Raw genomic sequence first — 25,944 nt, forward strand, 5'->3', positions numbered from 1 at the left:
AAAATTAGGATCAATATCAATAATGAGTGTATTTAAACCTTCTTTGTGAAAATAGTGCATGATTAATGTGAAATGTAAATGTTCTGTATTCTGTTTTGATGGTTTTGTTTTCAACAATTGACTGAAATACAGTTTTGGTTTGTCTTTTTTTTTTATCATGTCATAATTCAGTATTCAGCTTCAGCCTATTCCTTTTTCGATAAATTATTGGTTTGTTTATTTATTTATTTTTTTCCTGTGTTTGACGTTGACAATTGACCAAAATACAGTGAGTTGATTGATTATGTCCAGTTGTATGGCCGGTAGAAATTATGACTGAAAAATATGTACAAAGTTACAATGCTTTAAATCGGCTAAGAAATTAGACTAATAAATTTTATTAACTTCTTTAATGACAGTTAATAGTAGGACTATTAATGATTAAAAAATGTATATTACTTTGTTGTGTTTTTTTTGTCCTTCCATTTTTTTAACAGGCAACAGTACAGTCGCCTTGTTGACTTCCAAAGGACCCATTATTTCCCCAACATGGCGGCGTCCGTATGGGTGTGCAGTGCCCTCCGCATCACGCTCGGAGGTTAATTATGTGTCTATTATATCTTCTATAACTTTGATATCTCTGTTATCTCAGTCTGTTGTTATGTGCTAGTTAATGTCAGAGTGGTTTGTTTGTGTTATTCTTGTCTGTTGCGTGTGCTAAGGCTAAAGAAGCCTGTCCCTGCAGATAACTAGCCACAGTCGGAACGCAGCCACCTCGTATATCAGCAGCACTGAAGACTTTGCAGTTTTATATTCTGGCATTTTACCTGCAGCGGTTGTTATTGACAACGTGTTTATGTTTTAAGAGTTATAGGTCAGTGCTGCTGGTTGTTTAACTTGCTTAATCTCGGCAACGCAAACGTGATTTGACACGGGATTTTTATTCGGTCTGCACTTTAAAATGCTAGATGATTTAAAAAAAAAACAAAAACAAAAAAAAAAAACTCCCCAGCAAAACAGTCGAAATAAAGTCGCTTCCATTTATTAGAGGACAAACGGATGTCCATCTCCAACTTGGCAATAAGGAAATGTGCATGATGCATTCTTGGCCCAACAACTGTTCGTGCCACGTTCAGCAGCATCAGCTCTCATTATTCATTTGTGATAGCTGGTTATTTTTCGGTCGGGCTGCTGTGAATCTTTGTTCTGCTGCATATCTACTCTATGCTTGAGCTTGAGGTCATGCGTCGATGTTCAGTTTTTCCCCCATCAGATTTCATGGATCCATCAATAATACAAATAGTCCAGGCTCTGAAGAGTCAAAATAGCTTCAGACCATCACACTACCATCGTGTTGTAATTACTTCATAGTGTTTTTCTTCCTCTATAAATCCAGAGTCACCAGGTTTTGTGTTTTGTTGAATGTGAGATGGATCTTTGAGGTCTTTTGATCAGCAGTTGTTCTGGCCTTGAAATTCCCCTAATGTCATAGAAATTTTAGCCTCTTTAGTCAGTCTCTTTCTTGTGGCTAAATCATCAACTTTGACCTTAACATGCGAGTGAAAATTGCAGCGCTTCATATGCTGTTCTTGGTTCTTCTGTGGCTTCCTGGATGAATTGTCAGTGAGCTCTTGGAATTATATTGAGAAAACTCAACTTTTCTGACCATAAAACAAAACGATGAGTTAGAGGAAGTTCTGGATTTCCCAAGAGGTCAAATAATATCTAACATTGGGCTAAGTTGGTAGCACTTTTTCCTTAATTGCACACTTGGTCAACAAGGTTATTGCTTTTTTTAAATTTATTTTTTAGATTTTACATATCAAACTATGATTACAAAGATTTTCATACAGAATCCCAACATTTGAAGTTGCGTTTGTACACTTAGAAGATCTACTGTATGGCTTACCTAAGTGGAAAAGACAGTTTGCAGCTTTTATACACGTTTCCTGTCTTCTTCCTGTCTTCCAGGCGCAGCATCACTCCGCACCACGGTGGGAGCTGTTCAGATGTCTCACTTTGTCTGTCGAACCTCAGCAGGCTCTCTGCAGAGACGCCCAGAGTTTCTGTTGAACCCGTCAGCAACCTGGCAGCAGAGCAGACATGGCAGTTTCTTCAACAAGTGTGAGTTAAGGACATTTTTTCATTATAACTCTTTTCCATTACAACCTTAAAAACACAAACCGTTGGTGTGATTAAAAAAAATGGGGGAAAAGAATAAGTCTAGTTGAAATAATGCATCTACCCTGCTTCTGTTGTTTTCATTTATACATATATTTATATAAAAAAAAGTGTGTTGGATCCTCCAAAAACCAAAACAACAAAACACAAATAAACAAAACAAAAGGCAAATTAAAAATAATATTTATTGCACAATGTGTAAAAAAAAAAACATCAAACAATAAAGCAGAGGAAAAATATCACAAGAGAATATTTTGATTTCCATATTCATATCATGGAATGCAAAACTGAGATTTTATTTATATTTCTTGATCATGTTCTTGTTGAACATGATCACGTAATATTTGAACATAATGAACACAATGTGTTAATAAAATATAAATAATTTAAAATGCACCCAAAGGGTCACTTTACTCATGCTTACTATACAGGAACTAAAAGGAAAAAAAAATGTTTAGATTAAAAACCAAAAAGCAAAATCAAACATAAATCAGGGAGAAAAACAATATACATAAAGCAAATAAAAATATTTATTAACAACAAAATGTTACATCAAAATGAAAATATAACCAACTGATTCAATACTATAAAACTTTAACCAAGAAGAAACTGTTTTAAAACTGAAACTCAGTTCATGAAACTGAAAGCTAATATTTTCTTCAATCATTTTTTTCAATTTTGTTTTGTCTTTATGTTGCGATTCAGAACAACTGCATTGTTAAAGTATTACATTTAGGGCCCCATATAAACTTATTATTCTCAAAGCTATAATTCCAGACAAGTCTTGATTAAAAAGACCTGTATGGTGGGGCGTGCCGTGGTGGCGTAGCGGTTAGCGCGACCCGTATTTGGAGGCCTTGAGTCCTCGACGTGGCCGTCGCGGGTTCGACTCCCGGACCCGACGACATTTGCCGCATGTCTTCCCCCTTCTACTTCCCTGTTTCCTGTAAGCCTACTATCATATAAGGGACACTAGAGCCCACAAAAGAGCCCTGGAGGGGTAAAAAAAAAAAAAAGACCTTTATGGTATAAGACACTGAGATATTTACAGCAGTAGTATGTACTGTAATAATTCTAAACCTCCTTGTCCATCTGCAGCAGGTAAACGAACAGTTGCTTCTTTGGTCATCATGTCAGAACGATAAAGGCGGCCATGTTGATCTCATGTGAAGCTGCCAAAGCATTTCATGAACTCTCTGCCTCTCATCCTGACTGCCTTCATGGCGGCTCCTCATTTTTCAGTCTTACTCATGTCCAAGTTGAGGAATGTTAAATGCCTTCTGACTGTCAGCATGTCTCACTCACAGTTTGAGTTCTGATCAGAAGCCAACACAAACAGCAACAACCCGTCACTTTACATGGACTCGGCCTCCGATCAGAAAACACATTCGTTCTCATGCATTAAATGGTTCTGCTGCTTTTCTCATCCAGATTTTTCACAGGAGAACCAGATGGGTCTTGATTCTTATTCCGAGCAAGGTTATGAATATACTTTAATAACCACTTGAAAAATAAAGTGAATCTTTATATTTGTTATATTAAGCAAATATTACGTTCAGTCTTGTGATCTAAATGTGTTTATGTAGTTTTCATTATAGCACTAGCAAATATTTTACCCAATATTTAAACCACTTTTTTATTCTGTGAAATTAGTTTGTATCGTATAGACCCTAATCATTTCCATATTATGTAAATACATAAAAATGTTTTTTAAAAGTAATAATTTTGGTTTAAAATCTTTCCACTTTTTAAATGGTAAAATTCTTTTACATTTGGCCTTTAGATGAATCTGCTTGAGTTGTATGGTCAGTCTGATTTAGCTCAACAAATAATTTATCCATAGTCATTTTTGCTCACATTTTAACATTCAGCAATTTTTCTAATTATGAGCTAAATGTTACGATTCACTTCTTCAGTTTTTAAGTACAAGAAGACAAGATAAGAACCTATTTAAAAAAAAAAAAAAAAATCATTAATTATGATTGATGTGTGTTTGCGCGTGTGTGTTGGCAGTGACGGCTGAGGAACTGTGGAGAGGTGTGTTGGCTGAATCCGGAGCCGGAGCCAGAAAGGGCAGAGGGAAGCGAACCAAACGCAAACTGAGGAGAGACCTCAATCGAGGACAGCTGATCGGAGAAGGTGAAACGTCATCTGTTTGTGTTTGGAAAATGACTCTTGAAGTGTCAAGAGTGTTTGTATGTCCCAGTTGATTCAGATATAAACATGAGGTTGGCTACATGATTTTCCCTTTTCAAACAGGCTGTAATTTATCCTCCTTGGCTTTAATTTAGAGAGCTGCTTCTAATAATTTGCCACTTATGCCTCTAACTAATGCTAACAGACAGCTGATGGACACGGCGCTCTAGAATATTCATAAGCCAGTCTGAATGAATGAATTGCAGCTCTTTGCTGATAAGAAAAATGACTTTTTGTTCACTGTGTCCTCTTTTTAGGATTTGGAATCATTTTCCCTCACTTTTCTTTCACTCTCTCTCTGTCTTTCCTCTCGTTTTGACCTCATTTTAGCTAAATACCATGTGTTCATTAGCCTAATTCTCTGTGTACTGCAAAAAAAAACATGGCTAGATCTTTCAAATGCACCGTTACCGCCGTACATGTTTGAAGTTTTGCTGTCTATCGAACAGATTTCCTTGTTCTCATCTGTCTTCAGGTCGAGGTGGCTTTTTGTGGCCCGGTCTGAATTCTCCTGTATTAAAAGACGGCGCGGTACAGAGCTTCAGCCGAAGAAGCGACGCCGAGCAACAGGAAGTTCACGCTGAACTAAGTAAAAACACACATTGACACACGTTACATTTTTTTTTATCTGCTTCTGCAGACTTAAGATTGAGCTTAAATCATAAATACTTTGTTACCAACCAGAGGTGGACAGGTGGATAAACATTGTACGCAAGTAAGAATAGCAATACTTCTACATATTTTTACTCACATAAAAGTAATAAGTAGCCATCCAAGAAATGACTCAAGTAAGAGTAAAAAAGTATTTGGTAAAAAGTGACACTCAAATACTGTATCTGATCAAAACATCAATCATTTAATGTTTAGAAATTACATAATCAGATGGACCAAAATGTGTTTTATGTTGTAAAATGCATTTTTGTATTTTACAACCTACATGGAAATAATTTATATAAATAATATGATTACAAAATAACAAAATAAATCATTTTACATTATTTTAGTGTAATACTTGTGTGCGTGTGGTGAATTTTTGGTTAGAACAAGTTTGTTCTTCATTCAGTGAAGTAACTCCAGAAATTAAAAATAGCAAAAGTAGTAATACTTCTTAATAAAATTACTCATATAAAGTACAAAAGTGCAGAATAGTAAAAATAAATACTCCTAAAAGTAATTTCCCCCCCAAAAGTTCCTCAAGTAGATGTAATTAAGTAGAAGTAACTAGTTACTTCACAAATCTGTGTGATATTGTTATGGATATGGAAATTTCCTTTTTGTGAAACATCAGGAGAAAAACAGCGGGGACAGAGGGGCAAATTAAGTCTTCAATTTGAGAAATTGAAGCACCGCTGGTGTGAGAAGTTTCCAATTTGTTTCCACTGTGATCTCATTAGTTAGCAGTAATCACACGCCTAATTTGACAGCGACTGAAAGCCCCGTTGACGTGTCTCGCGTCGAGCCGCTCGAAGTGAGACATTCGTCTGCCTTGTCTCCCGGCAGTGCGGCAGAGGGACGAGTGGGAGAAGAGGAGGAGGATGAAGGTGAAGAGAGAGAGAGGCTGGACCGGAAGCTCCTGGGGGGGCATCAGCCTGGGGCAGCCTGACCCCGGACCCAATGGAGGTAACCTGCTCCCAGACACCAAGAGGGGTCAAAAAACTGTCTGCTTCAGGGCCGCAACTGACGATTGTTTCAATATCGATTATTTCTGACGATCAGTTGGATAAAGAAATTGATACATTGTGCTGATTTTTCACTTCTTGTAATTTTTTAAGTAAGAAGATGAACATCTTAATTCCTAAAATGTCATAACATGGTATTCCAAAGTTTTCTTGATAATTTGTAGCACAAAAAAGAAATACTTCAACATCAAGTCTGCTCGACTTAACAACAATACAGTGTAGGGCTGATCTGTTGACTATTTTTTGGATTCAATGTTTAATAATCGGAAAGCAAAAGGAACGTAATAGAATTTAATTTAATTTTTTTACGAAAATGTAACCCTTTGAAGTCCTGAGGAGTTTTGGGTGGAGTCTAATTACAGACATATAAGGCTTTTATTAAACTGAAATGCAAAATGTACATATTTTTGTTCATTTCTGGCTTATTTACTCATCTAAGTATGTTGGTCTCTTTCAATTGGCCTGTTTTTGAATCTGTATACGCCACAATTAGTCGATTGCTAAATTTGTTGACGATTATTTCAATAATCGATTCATAACGATTAATCCACTTAATCGATTCAGCCCTTCTCTGCTATTGCTTTTATTTCCAACCACAAACAACCTGGAAATGAATACAAATTTCTACTTGCAAAATTCTTCACACGCATTAAACTTTTACATGTTATGTTACATAAACATTGCATTTCATCAGAATATTTTTTTTAATCGTATTTTGTAGAAATTAGAACCAGTGCGTTATGCAATTCTTTTCTCAGAACTACATCATCAAGTCTTGGTACTTTTGCAAAGATGGCGTAACCTCTGCAATTCGACATGCACTAGGCGACCTGCACTAAAATCCCAAGCACAGACACTCCAGTCTAAAAGCGACATCTAAGCGCGGCCTGTGTGCAGACTGGATAATCATCAGTGAGTCGGCATCATGACACAGACAAGGCTCAGAGGCACAGCTCACTCTCGGACAGACGCGCCGAGTGGCACAGGAGGACGTGGAAATAACGGCAGCGGTGGGACGAGAGGGAGACGGATGAGGCAGCAGAGGAGTAATAAGGGGCTGTGCAGCTGTGTGTGGGAGAGGAAGAGTGACAGGTCAGCATGGGAGCCCATTATCAGTGATGAAGATGAGGCTTCGACTCAAGTGTCAAGTGGAACGATTTCCTAATTTAGAAAGACATTTCTGTCCTTCCATGTTGATATAGATGGGTTTTCACCTCCCTTTTCACTTTCCCTGTTGATTCACAGGTTGTGCTTAAATCACACCCCGAGTTTTTCTGTAATTTCTGCTCTTTGCTTGTTCTTTTCATCCTTTATCTCTTGTTTTTTTTTTCAATCTATTAAGCCTTTCTAATTCACACATTTTCAATCTTTATTTGTTCTCCTTCAGTACTGACTGTCTTGTTGCATTTTATTGAACCTTCAAGATTCATGTTGGCCTTTATTATGAAATTTTCTCTTTCAACAAAGTTTTTTTCAACTTTGTTAAAAGCCAATTAGACTACGTTACCGTTTGGTTTTCATTGAGCGCTGTAAAATATTAAAGTAATTATTATTAGTGTTCTTCCCATTTCAAACTATTACTATATCAATTGTAAAGGTCTTTCAGGCGCAATAAGGAGCTGTTATTGTTTATTAGTGCAATTATTGCAGATTTCATTTAAAACTTTTGAATGTTAGCCAGTCAGGGTGGAGTGTTATGGAGAACATTTCTTATCTTCATGTTGTCAGCCTGCCCTCATAGCTGAAGGTTTAAATTAAAAACTATTAATTCAGTTTTATCTGCGTCAAACTGAAGAAAATTCACTCTTGACTCAGTGGCTGTTTTGGGGTTTGGTCATGGACGGACACACAGACATAAAGCTGTGTGTCACCAGGATTCAAATAGAGTAAGAAATTTGAAATAAAAGAATTAATTGATGAGTAAAAGTGGTCAAAGAATAGACCCCTGAGGAACGCCTCATCTGATTTTGTTTTTTTTAAATTTACTCAAATTTATTATCACCAAATGATTCAAAGTAGAGCCAAATAAGGCAAACCAGACAATGCTGCCGGTTTTACAAAGCCTAACAGTCGGCATGTCATGATGAACTAAATTACATAGAGGTGAGCTTTTTATGCAACCAAATGGTTGGACTGGATTTTATTTAGGGGTATTGGAGTAAAATGTCTTTAATGGTTTTATTGTAAAAAAAAAAACTTTTCACACTTTTGTGTTAGCTTATGTTTGTCTATAACACAAAATCACCTCAGAATACACAGAAATTTGTGGTTGTAACTGAACAATATGTGTAAAATCTCATCAATTTGCAAGGCACTGTATGTACATTTGTTGTCTTACGCCTCTTTGCTCACACACACACTCTTACTTGTTATTCTCCCCAACACACAATCGATGGATGCGGTGCATTTACAGCTTGTTTGCCTGTGATCAGGGCGGCTTTCGTAAAGACGGTGGGACATTCCCCCAGATGACAGAGGTGTGCCGATACAGTTTTTTTTTCTCTTTATTTTTTCCTCCATGGCCCTTTGTTGAATTCCGCCTTTGTTTGTTGTTAATTGGTTAGAAGTGAGCAGATTGCCGCGGGGAAACGAACATCCTTCAGAGGTCACTGAAAATGAGAAGTGCAAACTCGTCACGCTGCTGCAAAGACTTCTGGGCATTTGTCCTGCTAGCAGGAGGCCAGTCTAATCTGTTCATCATGTTGGGATGTGTGTTTGAGTTTCAAATCTTTCTCTTTTTTTTCCATGTCTTGGCAGAAACCTATGAAGACTTCGATTCTCGAGTCATTGAGGTGAGTTTTTTTTTTCATTGTACTGAACAGATTACAAACGTACACAAGTTATATATATTTTTTAAGGGCTGATTGTTTTAGAAGAGTTGTCATTATTATTTTAATGATGCACTGAGTTTGGAATCACATTGTTTTAATCACGCTTTAAAGAACGAAATAAAATCATACTTGCAAAGCGTAATATGACAAAAATATTATTAATAAGAAATTATTTTTTTATTTAAGTAAAAATGGACATATCAAAATACATGCTGTTGGTTGATGCACGAATTCAATAAATTGTGGCAGTTCTGAGTTTTGACGCTTTCAATGACTAGAGAAAAACATGATCTACTAATCACTAATCTATGCCGATCAGATGGAAATTCTAAGACATATATTTATTTGAGCATGTCATAGTCAATTAATTTTGTTTTGAAATTGAAGCACAAATATGACACTTAGCTTAAACACACCCCAGTCAAATGGAAAATGTCACTACAATTCGAGGTATGTATTTTTAAGTGAATTTCTTTCACTTGTTCTTGATTTGTTGATTTTGAAACAAACTTTAATGAACCTAAAATGAATCAATAACAAAGATTTATTTAGTTACGGTTATTTTGTACATATTGTCCCAGACATGGAGTATTAATTCCTCTCAAATTGTCATTTTGAGATTATGCTACAAAAAAAAAGAGTTTTAATACATCAAAAAATTCTGCAGCACATATTTTTTCCCTATTGTGGTCTGGAAGGCTGTTATTGTTTTTTATTTACAAATCACTTGCATTTTTATTGCTTGAAGTCTTGCGTTTCGTGCAGTGAAAATCAGAAGGGAAATATCAGCTGTATGAACGGAGCTAGACGAACTTTTTTGTGAATCTTTGAAAGTTAAAAAAAAAACAAAAAACCTAAAGAGAACCGTGACGGATTCTAATCTTTCCGGTTCTGTTCAGGGTCGCTGAGCAAAGGAAGCAGAAAGTCTGAAAGCGCCGAGTGTGTAGTGTCTGACATTTTACCTCTTGAACAAAGAAGGTCAATACTTTCAGCCAGAATTATCAGAGCAAAAGTAAAAGTTTTTGTTGAGTAAGAAAAGAGAAGTTGTCGATTTGGGAAACTGGCTGAGTTGTTTCTTTGGTGAATCTTTAATATTTCACCTCCGCTGTACGGGTTTACGTCTAAATAGATATTAGCAGACAACATATGTTTATTTTTTTTCTCTTTCTTCTTTTATGGTTTGCCCAACTTATTTAACTAAACACACAGGCATGATGCCATTTTGGAGTTCTACTAATATTTTCCTAAAGCCACTGAAATATTAACACTGTTAAGACTCACCTAAGCTCTGTTTTTGTGGAGTTTTTTAAGCTGCAAAACTCTTCTTTGCTTTACCCTTTGTACCTTAACAGGGACAATATTAAAGAGGTAAAAATAATAAGCTAAATAAAACGTGCACAAAGTTAATTTTATAGTCCTGCTATAAAACTGCTGCTCCACACACACCTTTGCACTGGTCTGCTCATTTTGATAGCATGACGAGATGCGGGACAGTGTGACCACATCTATTTAAAGTGAGTGAACAGTGCTGAGGTCCAATTATATGTAACTGGCTGAGCAGTGTTTTTGAGATGGGTGTTTGCCCTGGGCGGCGTTGGAACGGGGCGGCATGCATGCCAAGAGAAGAAAGAGACTTTTTAACTACTCTGTTCTACTATAAATAAACTTTGTTTTCCGTTTCTTACCTGAGCTGTCATTAAGAAATGGGCTATGCTAATTGTGCTAACTCAGTTAGCACAGAACAAAACACCTCCAGTCGGTGTGACCTCAACATGTCAGCATAGTTATTTTCTTTAATTCAACAATTGTACAACTGTTTTGGAAAATAATCTCATCTTTGCAATATACCTAAAGAATATGTATATTTACATTTTAATGAATTTACAAAACATTTTTATTTTGAAGCTTCCTGCCTCATGGAAGACAGATTTTGTCCAGAATGCTGAACTAATACAGATAATGACATCTGGCCACCTGTTTAATCCACCTGTTACTTTAAATTGAGAAGTTTAGTCCTTGACAAAAAAAAATATTTTTTTATGTTGTAAAACTAAACCAAAGAAAATATCTTAACATGCAACCCTAATAAAATGTAGCAGGAAACTTCAAGTTTCGGCCTACAGCTGAATGACTCCCCTCAGTAGCTGTTAAATTTAAAGACCGAAGACAAAGAGGCTATGTGTGTGTGTGTGTGTGTGTGTTGGATGACATATGGATACGGTACTCTCTGCGGACAGTTCATTTAGATTCTCTGTTCGTCATGCAGAATCTCCCCTTAATTCAATTAGCACTAATGGGCCCTGGTGAGCTGGTGGGAGCTCTGCCACAGGGTCACACACACACACACACACACACACACACACACACACACCAAACACCCAACTATGCCTCGGTGGCCCTTCTTCACACACATTATCCTGCTGGAAGATCTGTAGGAAATAAGCTGTGCATTATTCATGGTTACTGCACAGCTGGATATCATTTCTAAATATTTCATGTAGATTTCTCTGGTGTTCACTTCTTCTTCATGATAGCCATTTCTAATCACCTTTTAAGCATTTTATTTTATTTTTATCTACTCCATACATGGACATTAATGCATGTGGGTGTGTTTCGCATTGGTAGTCTTCCCCAGCTCTCCTGTGCGCATTAATAAGAACGGTGTCACAGACATTAGACTTCCCCTTGGAAGCCGACAGACACTTTTATGGTGCCATCGCCTTCTATAAATACACCCTTCATGGGGATGAGTGTGTGTCTGTGTGTGGCACTATAAATTCAGGCCTAATGAAATGGAAGAGGCTTACTGGGAAAAAAAAGAAGGAAAAAAAAAGGCTCGTCTCCCAAGGACGATGAGGCTGCATTAGTGAGCAGATCCAGCGGGAGGAGAGGAAGCGGGGAGGGAGACGGCTGAAAAAGCGTGAGGTGGAGCGTGGCTTGTGAATCTGAGTTTGGGAAAACAAGTGGACATAAACCACAAAATTCTAAACTTTTGTTTTTTGACTGCAATTGGAAAGTTAGAGAAACTTCAGATTTTGCAATAGCTGTTGGTGTGTATTGGCTCAGGGCAATGCAAGTGGCGCTCTTCTTTTAGGCCCTTTTCGTGCAATATTAGAAATTCACCAAAATATGCAAATGATTCAGTTTCTTTTTAAATAAAAAACGTAAACATTTAATTGCCTAAAATAACACATCCTTCCTTTAAAATGCCTGTGTGATGCTCAGGAGGAGCCCAGCAAATACCATGGACAAATAGCGGGGAGGAGGAGACTAGAGGGTTGTCCCGTCAGACTGTCAGTTCCCAAAACTATCAAACAAACAAAAAAACTTATAAAAACACACATACACACAGCAAAAAGCTTGTTGGGGTCTAATGGATCCCATCTCTTAAGACTGTGGGAGGGTTAATGTACAAAATATGTAGAAAATTTATAATTTTTTTCACAGTTTTGGCTTAATTACCACTCTGAGGATGTTGTTCTTTCAGCAGTTGAGCTTTTTTTTGGGCTTGTGTATGCCAGTTAACAATTAACCAATTACTAAATTAGTTAACAATTGTTTCAATAATTGATTCATCACAATTAATCCAACTAATCATTTCAGCCCTAATAGCAAACTGGCTCTTTCATGCCTTTACTGCGCTTTACTCATGCTAATACATCAGCAGCAGTGATCATAGCGTCTAGATCTCGGATGGCTCCACATCCTGGAGCCATCAGGTTCCAGGATGTGGAGCTTGGATCGCTCTCTTGGATCGCGTTAGGAAGCAGCTGCACGTTGTTGTCTACTTCTGCACGACTTCACCTGGCTGTCGGCTGCCTGGGAGGATGTAGCTGAATCCGATTCTTCAGCACAATGATCTCTGTGGATTTCTAGAAAGGTGAAAAGCCAAGACATTCCTTAGACTCAAAGACTCAACTTGTTTTTCTTCTTTTTTAATGAGTTGTTTATTGTCTACAAAAAGAACTGGAAAAGGAGTTCTCCAGCTTTTTCCTCTTTATCATTAAACTCCATGCATTAAATGTTGTGGGATTTTCTTTGAAAGCCTATTGCTTGAAAAACCCGAAGTTGATGATATTCGTCCAGCATGGCTGTTCCAGGAAAGATGCCAGAGTATGGCACTGTATTCTTTTTATTTTTATTTTTTTGCTGTTTGACAAGTCTGCATTGGTTGTCTCCATCGCCTGGCGAGAGCTTGTTGCTCAAAGCTAGAGCAGGGAGAGGAACGCAACAGAAATGGCAACCAACTCGCCTACTGCCTGCACATAGTGAGTGTGATGAGGCGCAGCTGGCTGTTCGTTTTTCAAACTATCGATGACCAAACCTCATTGGTGTTTCCTGCAGGCCTCAGTCTGGATTTTCCTGCCTCCGTTCTCCAGGATGCTCCTTCCCAGGCCGCCTACATGCTACATGTGATAATAAACCACTTGTACCTCACCGCGTTGTTTTCAGGAATTGTTAAAACAGTCGGGCAATTCTGACTCGATGCCAAGCCCACTGCACGTATGAATCCTGTGCCAAAAAGCCTTTAAAGACCACTCACATGCTGGCTGTTTCCTGACACCGCGCTCCTAATCCTGTGTAAATGGGACCTAAAAGGAAGACACACACATGTTTAATCCAGAGTTGAGAGTTATAATGAAAAAAACTAAATTTTACCAAGTATTTTTGGTCTAGTTTCTAGTACAAATACCTTAGTACACTTGAAATGAAACAAATATGACGAGTAACTTTTCAACTAGATGTAGGAGCTTATTTTAAGTGAATAACTTCTTGATATTAATGTAAAACTACTAGTTGGAAGTGAATCTGCTAATGGAACAAGACATTTTATTTCTATCTTATCAGTTAAATATGAGAAAAATGTCTTGTTCCATTGGCAGATTATTTCCCTTATAACTTGTACTTTTTTTAATCAATCTTAAGGAATTATTCAGTTATAAAAAAAAAAACTCCTTCATCTTGCTGAAAAGTTACTTGTCAGTTATATTTGTCACATTTCAAGCACGCTTAAGATATTTGCCCTAGAGACTAGACCAAAAAAGACTTGGTGAGATTTTGTGTTTTTTTTGCAGTGTATGTTTCACACCTAAGCATTGCAAAACTGTCTTACTAATCTTTTAAACTGCTACACATCTTGACTTTTTATTGTATAATTATTAATCCTCTAAAGTCCCAAGTTCCTCCAACGTTAAGGTACATTATCTTTTACTGATCAGAGTAAATATTTTATGACTGCCATCAGGTTGAGGTAAAGCCAAATGTTCCCTACCTGGATGGGAAAATGCTATAAGACGTCGTCATGCAAAATCTCATTTAAAGCCCAGCGATGTCACAGAGTGGCGCACCATTTAGTGAAAAACAATACATCCCAAACATCAGCCTCTAAGAAAAGAGATGGCATGTCTGGCACACTCACAAAGTAGTTTGTTGAAAATGAAAAGAAGGGATGACAGAGTTAAAGTGAAACAAGATGAAAGTGATGTTCCTGGCCTCCCTCCAGGTTCGGCAGCCTCTTGGACTGGATTCAGTGATTTCATTAGCGGAGATGGAGCCTTGTCAGTGATAGAACAAGTTGTTTTTTTTGGGGGGGGGGGGGTTTCCCTCCCTGAAGTTAAGAACCTTGAAAGTTTGGTTGCAAACAAACAGCTGGCAGAAAAAGAGAGATTTTATGTGCACTTTTAGACGAGATGGGCGGCTTCTAATCTTGTGGTAAATTTAGATTGCAGCTGCCAAGCACATTAAATTTGACCAGAAAAACTATAAAATCACAGGTCAAATAATAGTAGGTGAAGTAGCACACGCACACACACACGTCAGTTTTGTATTTGAAGCAAGATTTACATCCAAGATTAGCTGACGTTGAGAGAAAAATGCCTGCATGTATTACACACGCTGTTTGCGTTTGTATTATCCTCGGTGTTTTATAGTTTTTGTTTTACCATTTAAGAGAGTATTTTAGATTTCCAGATATTATAGGAGACGTTTTATGCAAATTTACACTTTTTTTACTGCTTCTAGAAAGTGCTTAAAAAGTCCATCCGTTTTTCCAGCAATAAGTAAAAAATTTTATTATTTTTTTGGTGTCTGAAATATGAGCTGTTTCAAAAACCTCTAGATTAAGTCTTTTAAATCAAAGAAATCATTTTACTCGAGGTGCATTTAGGGCATGACCAAGCGTAAACCTTTGCAACAATGAAGTACGACAAACCCCTTTATCGTACGCAGAGCTGGGAAAACGTGAAAGCCCGAGTTGCCGAGGTAATGCATGCTAACGCAGCGGTGATGTTATTGTGATTGTCAGTTTCTTTGTGCTTTCTCATCGCCCTGCGGCCCCATGTGCTGAAATGATCTCCCCCCCCTGCACTGCAACTTATAGACAAATGCAGACAGACAAGGAGACGCGAAGCAACAGATTGAGAAAATAACCGATTAGGCAGCAGCGAGAGCAAGATAGAAACATCCTCCCACCGGCGTTCTGTCGCTCATCCGCCTTAGAAAGAAAAAAAAATCCCTAGCCCATCTGCTGTGCTGCTAACGCGCCGCCAAAGCCCATGCATCCTCACCTAAAATGACGACTGCAGCCAGGAGCGCCTCATCGTCTTCGCGGGCGTCAGCTCTGGTGGCCACAGGCAACACTGAAACGTGAGAATTAATAACTTGATGGAATTTGGTTTGCGAGGTGCGTCTGAAATACCATCTGTGCGGAAACCTTGCCTTTATCCTTGAATTCAAGCGCAAACTTGGCTACGAAACGAAATGAGAGGTGGCAAATGCCCACAACATCCTGCATCTACAAAGCGCTCGTAGATTCCTGCGAAAACATCAACAATAAGTGTGCAGTTAGAGACGGAAAACCAATAAATCGTGTCGATTTTTATTTTTAACCACGGAAGCCGAAGCATCCAGGACCTCCTCGGTGTGTACGCGTGTGTTGGCGTGTCCTGCAGGATTGTTGTAGGAGTGTTTTGGTGTTCGCTGCTACCCTGACCCCAATCCTTCGGCCCCCTGGTTAAATTATAAACCCTTCACTGAAATGTGCTTGTTGCATAAGTTGAGAAGCTGAAGGCGAAGTTAAACTTTGGAGCTCCATCGGAGGAGATGCAACACTTTCCTGTCACTTGTTCCCTCTTGTTTGGCACGCAGGCGCCGGAGCAGGCCAGGATTTGTAGCCGAGATGAGCCAGCTCTATGAATAAACGTAAGGCGGTAAATACAGATGTACACAAGATTTTAAATGTGTAGTCTTACCATTATCAGACCATTGATGGACGATATTTTCAGGTTACTTTTGTCTGCAGTCAGATATTACAGCAGCTTCTGTCTCCTTTAAATGTCCCTCCTTTTCCAATTAGACTCCCGTCGTGGATGTAAGAAGTTAAAGTTAGCTTGTTAGCTTCTTGAGGTGCAAGTCACACATTATTTTAGTAATCAATTTTTATTTATTTTTTTACCCCTCCAGGGGCTCTTTTGTGGGCTCTAGTGTCCCTTATATGAAAGTAAGCTGACAGGAAAGAGGGAATGAGAGGGGGGAAGACATGCGACAAATATCGCCGGGTCCGGGAGTCGAACCTGCGACGGCCGCATCGAGGACTCAAGGCCTCCAAACATGGGTCGCGCTATTCCCTACGCCACCACGCCACGCCCCAGTAATCAATTTTTAATTTCATAATTTTAGTCTACTTTAGTACAATACTAGAAATACATTAAAATATTCCTTTTTTTTTAAAAAATAAGAAAATAAACATTTCATTGCCTTAAATGCAATAGCAACATTCCTTCAGTGTATGCTTAGTCATCTGCAGCTAAAGAATAGAAGTGGAAAACTCATCCAGTTTTGCTTCACTTAGCATAATTATAGTGTATGGCTAATCTGGTGATTATTTTTGGATTAACTGATTGCGAAGCAAATTGACTATTAGTTTGTTTTTTGGTGGGTTCGCCTAAAACTGCCACTTTCTAGGTAGAACATAAGATTTTTCTTTATCTGAAATGAAAAATGTGTATATTTTTTTGTACATTTTTGCCTTAATTAGTGTTCTGAATGTGGTGTTCTTCCAGCAAATAGCCTCTTTTTAAAATCTGCATACTCCAGTTAGTTACTAAATTAGTTGACGATTATCTCCATAATCAATTTATCATGATCAATCAAATTAAGCGCGTCAGCCCTAGTTGCAAGCATTCTTTTGGAAATGCTGACCATTCTCTAATTGGGTTTCTGCAATAGGCAGTGTGTGCTGATATGTCATAGAAAGTGAAATGAGTTTTCTCAGACAGTATAGTGCATAGAGCAACACACTTCCCCTCCCCTACCTGTTACCTCGCACTGAGAGGCAGTTACAATTTTAAACCACAGCTGAACCAAAATTGCAACATTTGCTACATTTTCACCTGGTTCTGTTCGCTTTCACATTGCATTGTCAAATGATCCAAACCCTTTTAAAAACCTGTGGTGGCGCTGCACCAAGAACCACTGAGGAAAACGGTACAAAAACCTCTAAAGACATGAGTGCAATTTTCCTCCTCCGCAAAATGTAAGCGAAAATGGAATAGCGTCAGATTTGAGTGGTTGTAGGATTTCTCTTTTGATGTCAGTAAGAGACCAGGAGCCATTTCTCCAGCTAGCGCTAGATTTGAATGCTTATTTAGGTTGTATTTACCCAGAATACCCAGCGCTATAGTCCACTTCCTGCTTTTGGAGCGGTCTCTGGTCTACTTAGTATTCACATATGCATTGGAACCGCATCAGAATTCACTTCAACCGATCCGAGACCTAGGATTGTAGGTGGACTAGAGTTCGATTGCGTGTTCACACCTCCCTAAACGAACCAGACTTTCTAGACGAACAAACCAAAGTTCCATTAAATGGAGCTGGTGTGAATGCATTACATTCAAGCTGACTGAGAACCATGAATAATTCCTTAGGTGAAAGGGTGTCAACTGCGTAATAATCCCATAAATTAATAAGTCCATTATAACATCTTTAAATGTGTACTCTAATCAGTGCTCTAATTTTCCTAATGAACTCGGTTTAATGTGCTGATTTTATGTATCACTGTGGACACCGAGCAGCTCGGCTGCTCAAGGTATAACCCAGCATCTTGTCTCACTCTGTGTTTCTGTGCAGGTGTGTGTGTGTGTGTGTGTGTGTTGGTTGTGTCGTACTTTATGCTGTTTTCCTGGGAGTCAGCAGTTTGCCTGTGTGTCATCAGGGCGCCGCACAAACTCATGATCTCGCAACTCATTCCCCCCCTCCCGTGTTTTTTCCCCGTCGTGTTTGCTGTAACGCACATCCGCATGTTCAGCTGCACAGAAATGCTTCTTCACAATACTTTTCACCATAACCGTGTTTTTTTTCTTAGTTTTAATGCATCTTCTGTGTTTTGTTTGTTTCTCACGTTGTGGCTCTCTTCTTCTACACCTAATCTGTCAGATTAAGTCAAACCAAATTTCCACCCTCGTCTTTAGAGACTTTTTTTCCCTCCTGACTTCTGTGTTGTTTTCCTCATTTTGTCTGTTTTATCTCTTACTTCTCTTACCTTTCTCATAATCTTGTTTTTTTTTCCCTTTCTGTTTGTCCTCCAACTCTCCTCTGCACAGCTTCTTCAGCTTCTGTTCTTTTTCTTAAACTTTCATTTGTCTTTCTGGCATGTGACTGCTGCCCCCTGCAGTTTCAACTGAACACTGCAGGGACATAATCAACAAGCAGTTAGACCCAAGAATACCATCAGCCCAATCTTAACCACCTTTATGAAGATGGAGCAACCTGACATGCTTTTGTCAGGTGACGCTCGTTAAAGTAAAGTTTTGGACCTCATTGACTAAAACAAAGATGTACAATTGAAGTGGATTTATTTTAAAATATTTGCGTTTAAATTTTGAAAACTAATGGATTTGAAATTCATATGCACCTTTTTCTGTATGTCTTCGATTGATTTCTAAGGACTATTTTGACTGGAAAAATTCAGCACTTCATGAAATATCAATGCAAATGTCATAATTCTGCCGAGCGCTTCTCTACCTCCAAGTCTGATTTCTTTTTTAAAAAAAATAAATACAGTCTTTACGTGTTGCCAGGTCACATTGTGGGTTTGCTGTTGGATTTTAGGTGAAGAGCGTGTTCAACATGACGGCCAGGGAGGGCAGGAAAAGGTCCATCAGCTGTTTGGTTGCTGTAGGAAATGGCAACGGAGTGGCAGGTTTGATCCTTTTTTCTTTTTAAAAAAAAATAAATTAAAACTAAAACAAGTCGGGCAGTTTGACTCTGAATGTTGTTTAGGAGTCGACAGAATTTCTAAAGCAGGCGCATCAGAGCAGATTCCTTGTAAATCCTGACTTATCATTTTTTTCTCGAACTTATTTCTTCTTTTAATGCTGAAAAAAAAGTCCTTTAGGGGAGAGAGGAAAGCCGATTTGTAACCCGTCTCTCCTTTCTGTGTCGTCAGGGTTCGCTTTGGGTAAAGCAACAGACAGAAATGCAGCTCTGAGGAAGGTAAGAACTCAAAGCACGTCAGATTCGGGGTCGACTTGCTCATTTTCTCTTTGGGTTTGAGTTAAGTATTTAAATAATGTCGTTATGAAACAAAACATTAACCACGTTACCTGGTGTTTATTCAGATCTTTATTTGGATAATGACCAGGTCATCAGATATTTAAAATGTGTATCTTAACTTTTGTCTACCTGTTTTGCCATACACCCATGATTTGCAGGCCAAGAACCGAGCCAAACGCCATTTGTACCACATTGAGCGATACAACAACCACACCAGTAAGTTCCTCATCTCAGTAGAGCTGACCAGTGAGTTCTGGTTCATATCCAGTTTACTGCCTGCTTTGTGTCCCAGTTGTTTCTGAGTAACATAATACAGAAGAGATCTGACTGCTCACTCATTCAAGTACCTTTTCAAAGGGTTATTATGAAAAAATACTTTTCTAATTTATTGAAATTATGAGCTTGACGTGACCCTGAATTAGGTCTTTAAAGCGGCAGAGTGCAGGCCAGCTACCGCTTCAGATAGTCAGATTCATTGACCAGCTAAAAATGTCGAAAACAATAATAAATATCATGTATGATAAGTTTAAAAATCAAAATAATTTTTAGGAGCAGTCAGAATTTTACATTTCAAGCAAATGCAGGAACATTTCTTTACCTTTTCCAAGCTTAATTTCCCTATTTTTCAATGATAACGTGTTTCTTATAGTCATTTTAGAAGCAGAAATTCAACGTGTTAACATTTTTTTACACAATTATTAAACGTTTTGCTTGCTTACCTAAAAAAGTCCCGAGCTGGAACCTTTATATTTTGTTTCTTGTACGCCCATAAATCTGACGCACCAGTGACATTCGACAAACAACAGCGATGGACGGCAAAGCCGCTTCTCTTGCCACTTAGCCACAAAACATTTTTTTTTTTTATTAAAAAGTGTTGCTTATTTTGTCGACATACAGTTTTCGATTAAAAAGCGATTGAGTAATTACAGACCCTGCAATCAACTTGATTAAAAATGTTAACGTAATCGAAATTAAATGTAGCTATTTGAATACTAGTTTGAATACGGTCGTGGATACTCTGAGGCAGCTAAACAGTCTATACATCTTACCTCTTCTCCTTCCGCAGCCCAGGTTTCCTTCCTGTTCCCGCTTTGCTCATAATCTCCCCAACTTCGCTTTCTCCTTTTTCCTCTCTGCTGCCCCCTTGAATCACCTACTCATGGTCTCATAAGTGACATAGTCTGAAAAATGGCTTTGTAAGGCGAGAATCAGAACGCATTACTTGAACTTTCTTATGGGAAAGCTCCAGTTGGCTTCTTTCGCCGCTGCTGGAGAGCAGCGTCAGAAAGATTAATGCGAGTGAGTCATCAGCCTCCGCCGCGCCCACCAGAGGAGAAAGTTAGCTTCCTAATTTGGCCCCAAACCAGGCGGGGTGTGTGTGTATGTGTGTGTGTTGGTGTGTGTGTGTGTATCTGCACCCTGCTTGACTTCAGGAACAGTGGTATATTTAATTTTCTCAGGTTCTGCTCTCTCTGTGCTGCCATCTGCAACCTGTCTGTGTGATTGCTTCCTTTTTCCTCTTTGTCTCAATGTCACCACCGCCCGCCACCTTGGATTACTTGAATTTCTTCTTCTGTGGAAACAATTTGACCCAACGGAGGACTTTATAAAGGAATACAACGGCAGCAAGAGCTGGTCTGCTGAAATATTGCTTTAAATATAAAAATACAAGTTCTTCAAAATATTTCTGTCGCGTTGAAGACGGCGGCATTTCATTCATTCTTTAAGGTTTTTAGGGAATCTACAGAAAGAAGTGCAAAATATGGACGTTGATGGGGAATGACACAAAGTTATAAGTTGTTTTTTTTTCATCGTTTTGCACAAATCAGCTGAAGTTTAGTCAGACTGAACAGAGGGCAGATGGTAACCGCACAGGTTCTCAGTTGCATTTTGCTCTCAACTTGTATGTTTTAAATATATAGTCATATTCAATAAGTTAGAACATCATTGAAATGCTTATTCATATTACTAACTCAGCTCAATAAGTGAAGCAAAATAAATATATTAAATACACACACACTGATGTCAATTTTCTTTTATTTATGAGGATTTTTTTGCTGGCAGTCAATAAAAACAAGTCGTTTCAGATTAGAATGAGTAGCATATAATTTATTATTAGGGTTAATATTAGTTTTACTAGGTGTTTTTAATCTGATGCAGACCCTCATTGTAACACAGAATCTAAATTATTGAATGAATGTCAATTTAATAAATTAAAGTTTTTAGCAGTTTTTCAGCTTTTCTGTTATTCAGAACGACACTAAAAGTAAATTTTTCATAATTTACATACAATAGATGAAAATGTCCCCTTTAAGCAAAATGCGTGTTGTTCTGTACTTGAAAGCCTAAACATATTTCTTTCTGTTGCTTTTTCTGTCTATATGAAGTTATAAGTTGTCAAAGATCACGTTACATTGGTGTCTCTAAATGACTTTATTTTGCCTGGACTGAAGGCAGAAATGGCCCTTCGATCGTAAAGGTCGTGAGGTGCTTTGGGATTTGTTGTCGATTTTTTTTCTTTTTGGTAAAAGTTCCTCCAAAAACTGAATTTTCTGTTCTTTGAATCACTGCTTTCTGTATAAAGTTAAGTGCGTTTATAAGTAGCAGCAGCGTCGAATACATCAACCTCTCTCACTTTTGGCGTTTGCTTGAAGAAATCCACCAGATTTAGTGATATCTTTTATCCGTTCGGTCTTCCAGCGTCTGAAAGATAAATTAGTTATTTACTCTGGGAAAAAAAAAAGAAAAAATCTGTTTTGATTTTCTCACTTTGTCAGATGAAGCCGGACCCCCTGCAGCTACAGCAAATGCTCGTCTCCCTGCGGTGGATGAGTCACCTAAGTGAATGTGAAGTTTATATTAAGTTAAATCAACTTTTTGATTCTTCACTTACCTTGACTTGTGAAATGAGCACTAAAAAAAAAAAAACAAATCCTTAGAAAATTCATTTACTCGTATTTCCTCCTCTGTTCTCATCAGCGTCTGTCTGCACTGCAGCAGCAGCCGCGTTTAATATCGAGTTCTTTGATTAACTGGTTGTCGGCAAGCGCAGGATTTTCTCCTGAAGCAATGCGTCTGGCAGCACACAGCTCCTCCTGTGGGGAAGAAGAAGTGAGTGTGAATAAGTAATGGGCTGCAGCTGCTGCAGTGAGCGGGAGGAACATCTGGTGGGCATGTAGAGAACTACAACGTCCAAAAGGTTAGGTGGGGGGATAAAAACCGGGAAGCAAAGCTCAAAGTGCCTACAAAACACGTGGAGCTCGTTAAGATTTCTTGGATTTGTTTATCATTTATTGGTTTGGCTGTTTTGCTTCCATCTGTCTCTGCTCTGCCGTCATGCAGCTGTTTTTTTTTCCCCTCCGCCGACAGTTTATCACGACATCAACTCCAGGTTCAAGAGGACGACTCTGCGCATGAAGAAGCAAAACGAGGGTTGGTTGGCGTCAGTTTCGCCCGAGCTAATTCAATCCAGATGTTCCGCTGTGCACATTTCCATTTAACCATTACATATTCTGCTGTGACTGCAGCTGGAGTTTAATTGTGTGTGTGTGTGTGTGTGTGTGTGTGTGTGTGTGCAGGTTACGGTCTGCGCTGCCACAGGGCCGTCATCACACTGTGCAAGCTGATCGGCATCAAGGACATGTACTGCAAAGTGGACGGCTCGGTCAATCTTCTGAACATCACGCGGGCGCTCTTCACTGGGTTAGCCAATCAGGTGAGATCATGTTGGGACGTCAGTAGAAAATGAAAAATTCTCCAAATAATAAAGTCACTAAATTTCTGGTTTTAGTTTTTTTGTTTTTTTAATCCTTTACTAGGGAACAGCTGAACTCGTGTTGGTAATTCTTTGCGTCCAATCCATTTTGAAAATCTTAATTTAGAATTGTCTATATTTGTTTAGGCCGGTTGAATCGGCCAATGAGAACAGACTCAGGCAGTTTCATTGAAGTACCAAACTGTACTGAGTCAGTTTTTAATGCGTAATTAATTTAAATATTGATAACACATAAAAACCCACATACAGCTAAAAAGTATTTTGCTGATTTTAAAACTGTTTGATAATTTTGTACTGATGCACATTAAACCCTTTCTACGAGATGGCAATCAATCAATCAGTCAGTCAGTCTATGAGAATTTAATGTTAAAATATGGAAAGCAGTTCTTCAGAATTTAGGGCTCGCATGAAAAGGTAATTCTGAGAAACAAAAAGAAAAGTTTGGAAAGCAGGAGCTTTCTTATTTTTACTGGGGTTGAATATTAATTTTCCAGATATTTAATCCTTTTTCCCCCTCTAGCAATCGTCTAATAATCCTCAGCTATTTTATTTTCATTGCGCTTGCTTCTATTTTCTAGGGATCTATTTTCCAGAAATATAACGTACTACTTCTACGCAGATGACACTCAGGTTTACCTTCCATTAAAATCCAGTGGATCCCCGTCTGTGGATAGGTTACTGAATGGACCGGAGCCGTCTTAGGAATTTTGGAGTGACTTTGGACAATGATTTTAAATTCAGTGAGATCAGTGCAGTAGTCCAGTCTAGCTTTTATCATCTGAGGCTTATAGGTAAAGTCAAAAGACCATGTTCCTCGTAGGTGAGGGTTAATCATGAGTTCAGACTTCAGCTAACAGGAAGAAGACGACATGAACTCATCACGCCGGGTTTGTATTTCATTCAGCGGCTGACTGTTTCTCTTAGAGTTACTAAATTTAGTTTTTAAATGTTTAAATATTCCAGCACCTCTTTTGGATTTTTTAGATCTTTCCTATTAGATTTCTGAAGATATAAAGAACTAAAGCCTTGAGTTGCTTCTGCCGGATCTCTAAATGATTTTAAATGATTCTCTTAAAAATTCTCACGTCTTAATTGCTGATTTAATCGATTTCATAAGCTGATTAATCTCACACAGACATAAAAGATAAATTACTCTGGCTATGATGCAGGAAATTGGAGGTTTCCTTCTTTGTCAGAGTAAGGATGCATCTGACTGTTTTCGTCAATTCAGACCATCATAACTCCTGTTCTTTTATTAATAACTCAAGAGATAAAGCTCTTCTTATCGCCTCGTCATTGTTATAGTGCTAAATCTCTTTCACTTCTTTGACCACCCTTCAGGAAACTCATCACAACCTGGCCAACAAGAAGCAGCTCCACGTGGTGGAGTTCCAGGCCCACCGGGGCCCGCTGCCCGTGGTGGTGGCCAGCCCGAAAGACGGAGCGCGTCTCCAGCCGGAGACCGTGGACGAGGTCCCCAACACCAAGCTGCACTGGGACGACGTCCGAGACGCGCAGGGAACCAAGCGCTCCATCTGGGCGGGGGTGAAGCGCACCGTGTGGTAGAGCAGACCACAGGCTGGACGGTGGTTTATTAAAGCTCTCTGTAAGGAGGAATGGCGGGAAAACCGAAAGGACTTGCGGAGCTTTTTCTTACAGAAACGTTAAACAGCATCGTTAATCTGAGTTTATCGTGGATTCTCCATTTAAATGTCAGTTCAATAAACTTATGAAAGTTTGGTTGGCGGCAAAACTCTAAATCATCATTCTAGAAGAGTCAATAAAAATGTCGTCGTCCATGTCGGTGATGTTACATAATAGATTGACAGTAAAATAAAGTTTCTGTTCTGAGTCTCTCAATTAGATCTTTTTTTTTTTTTACTTAAAAAAAAAAAGCACAGCAGGAAGGAAGTCAAACTTGATGAGAAAATTCTCCGGGTGAGGTTCCATCTGACACAATCTGCACTGCTCCACTACGTACTGACTTAGAAATGCAGTGACCTGACAGACGGCACCGCAGGAGCCCACTCATCATTCTTCGACATGTGGCAGCGTCTACATGTGTCGAAAAGTAATGAGCTGCTGCTGAATCTTCGAAATGTAAAAACCTCCAAGGTAGGGTCGAATTTTCTTGTTTTTCTTCTTTTTTTGCGTTAGAAAAAGCAGAAGCTCAAACAGACAGAGATAAACTAGGAATCAAAGAGTTTTGTCTTATTTAATTGAAATGACACATTTAAATTAATTTCACTCTCACCAGCCTCTATTAATCACACCTTATACCTGGTTAAAAAAAAATAAAGTTTCAAAGCAGAGAAGTTTATGATCAGAAAGCAATATTAATATATTTTAAACTAATGAATTAATTATGAGCTAAACCTCACTTCACCCCTGCAGCTTACAGTTTTGTGTCTGACACAGAGTGTTTTGTCTGTATGTCGTAAATTCACACTGATGGAGCCCGATCCATGGATGGCTTTCTGTAGATTTTTTTTACAGTTCATACCTAGAAACACAGTTAAGAGTATGTATTGTTATTGGTCAAGATTGAATCCAATTCTATATCCTGACGGTGTAATATGAGACAGATTTATCGTTGGAAAAAATTCAGCTCCTCCTTGTGGTTCTATTTCCATCTCCAGATATAAAACCGCTTGGTCAGAAACAACCAGTCAAGTCCAGGAGGAGGGTCTTAGCGCTGTCAACCATATTATGTACACGCTGCAAAATATGGGATATTCATCATCTGCGGTCA

The 25,944-nt window shown here is 38.5% G+C and overlaps 1 protein-coding gene and 1 long non-coding RNA gene across 4 annotated transcripts; one reads left to right on the plus strand and one right to left on the minus strand.

Moving 5' to 3' along the window:
* Positions 1-479: 479 nt before the first annotated feature.
* Positions 480-25,052, plus strand: mrps5 (mitochondrial ribosomal protein S5). Its single transcript, XM_028007278.1, has 12 exons — positions 480-577; positions 1,951-2,103; positions 4,174-4,299; positions 4,832-4,945; positions 5,857-5,976; positions 8,793-8,827; positions 18,974-19,064; positions 19,311-19,357; positions 19,576-19,633; positions 22,787-22,849; positions 22,996-23,132; positions 24,534-25,052. Exons 1-12 carry the CDS (start codon positions 529-531, stop codon positions 24,756-24,758), a joined length of 1,218 nt encoding a protein of 405 aa, XP_027863079.1. The 5' UTR covers positions 480-528; the 3' UTR covers positions 24,759-25,052.
* LOC114138175 (uncharacterized) lies at positions 13,835-22,787 on the minus strand. 3 transcript variants are annotated; one of them, XR_003594170.1, is made up of 3 exons: positions 20,467-22,787; positions 15,779-16,054; positions 13,835-15,680 (listed from the first exon to the last, which is right to left on the minus strand). It is a non-coding gene; the product is annotated as an uncharacterized LOC114138175 (long non-coding RNA). The 3 variants fall into 3 exon arrangements; XR_003594171.1 differs by having other exon boundaries at positions 13,835-16,054; positions 22,044-22,787; XR_003594169.1 differs by having other exon boundaries at positions 13,835-16,054.
* Positions 25,053-25,944: the final 892 nt, after the last annotated feature.

The sequence above is a fragment of the Xiphophorus couchianus genome, chromosome 22 (genome assembly GCF_001444195.1).
Source record: "Xiphophorus couchianus chromosome 22, X_couchianus-1.0, whole genome shotgun sequence".
NCBI classification, from domain to species: domain Eukaryota; kingdom Metazoa; phylum Chordata; class Actinopteri; order Cyprinodontiformes; family Poeciliidae; genus Xiphophorus; species Xiphophorus couchianus.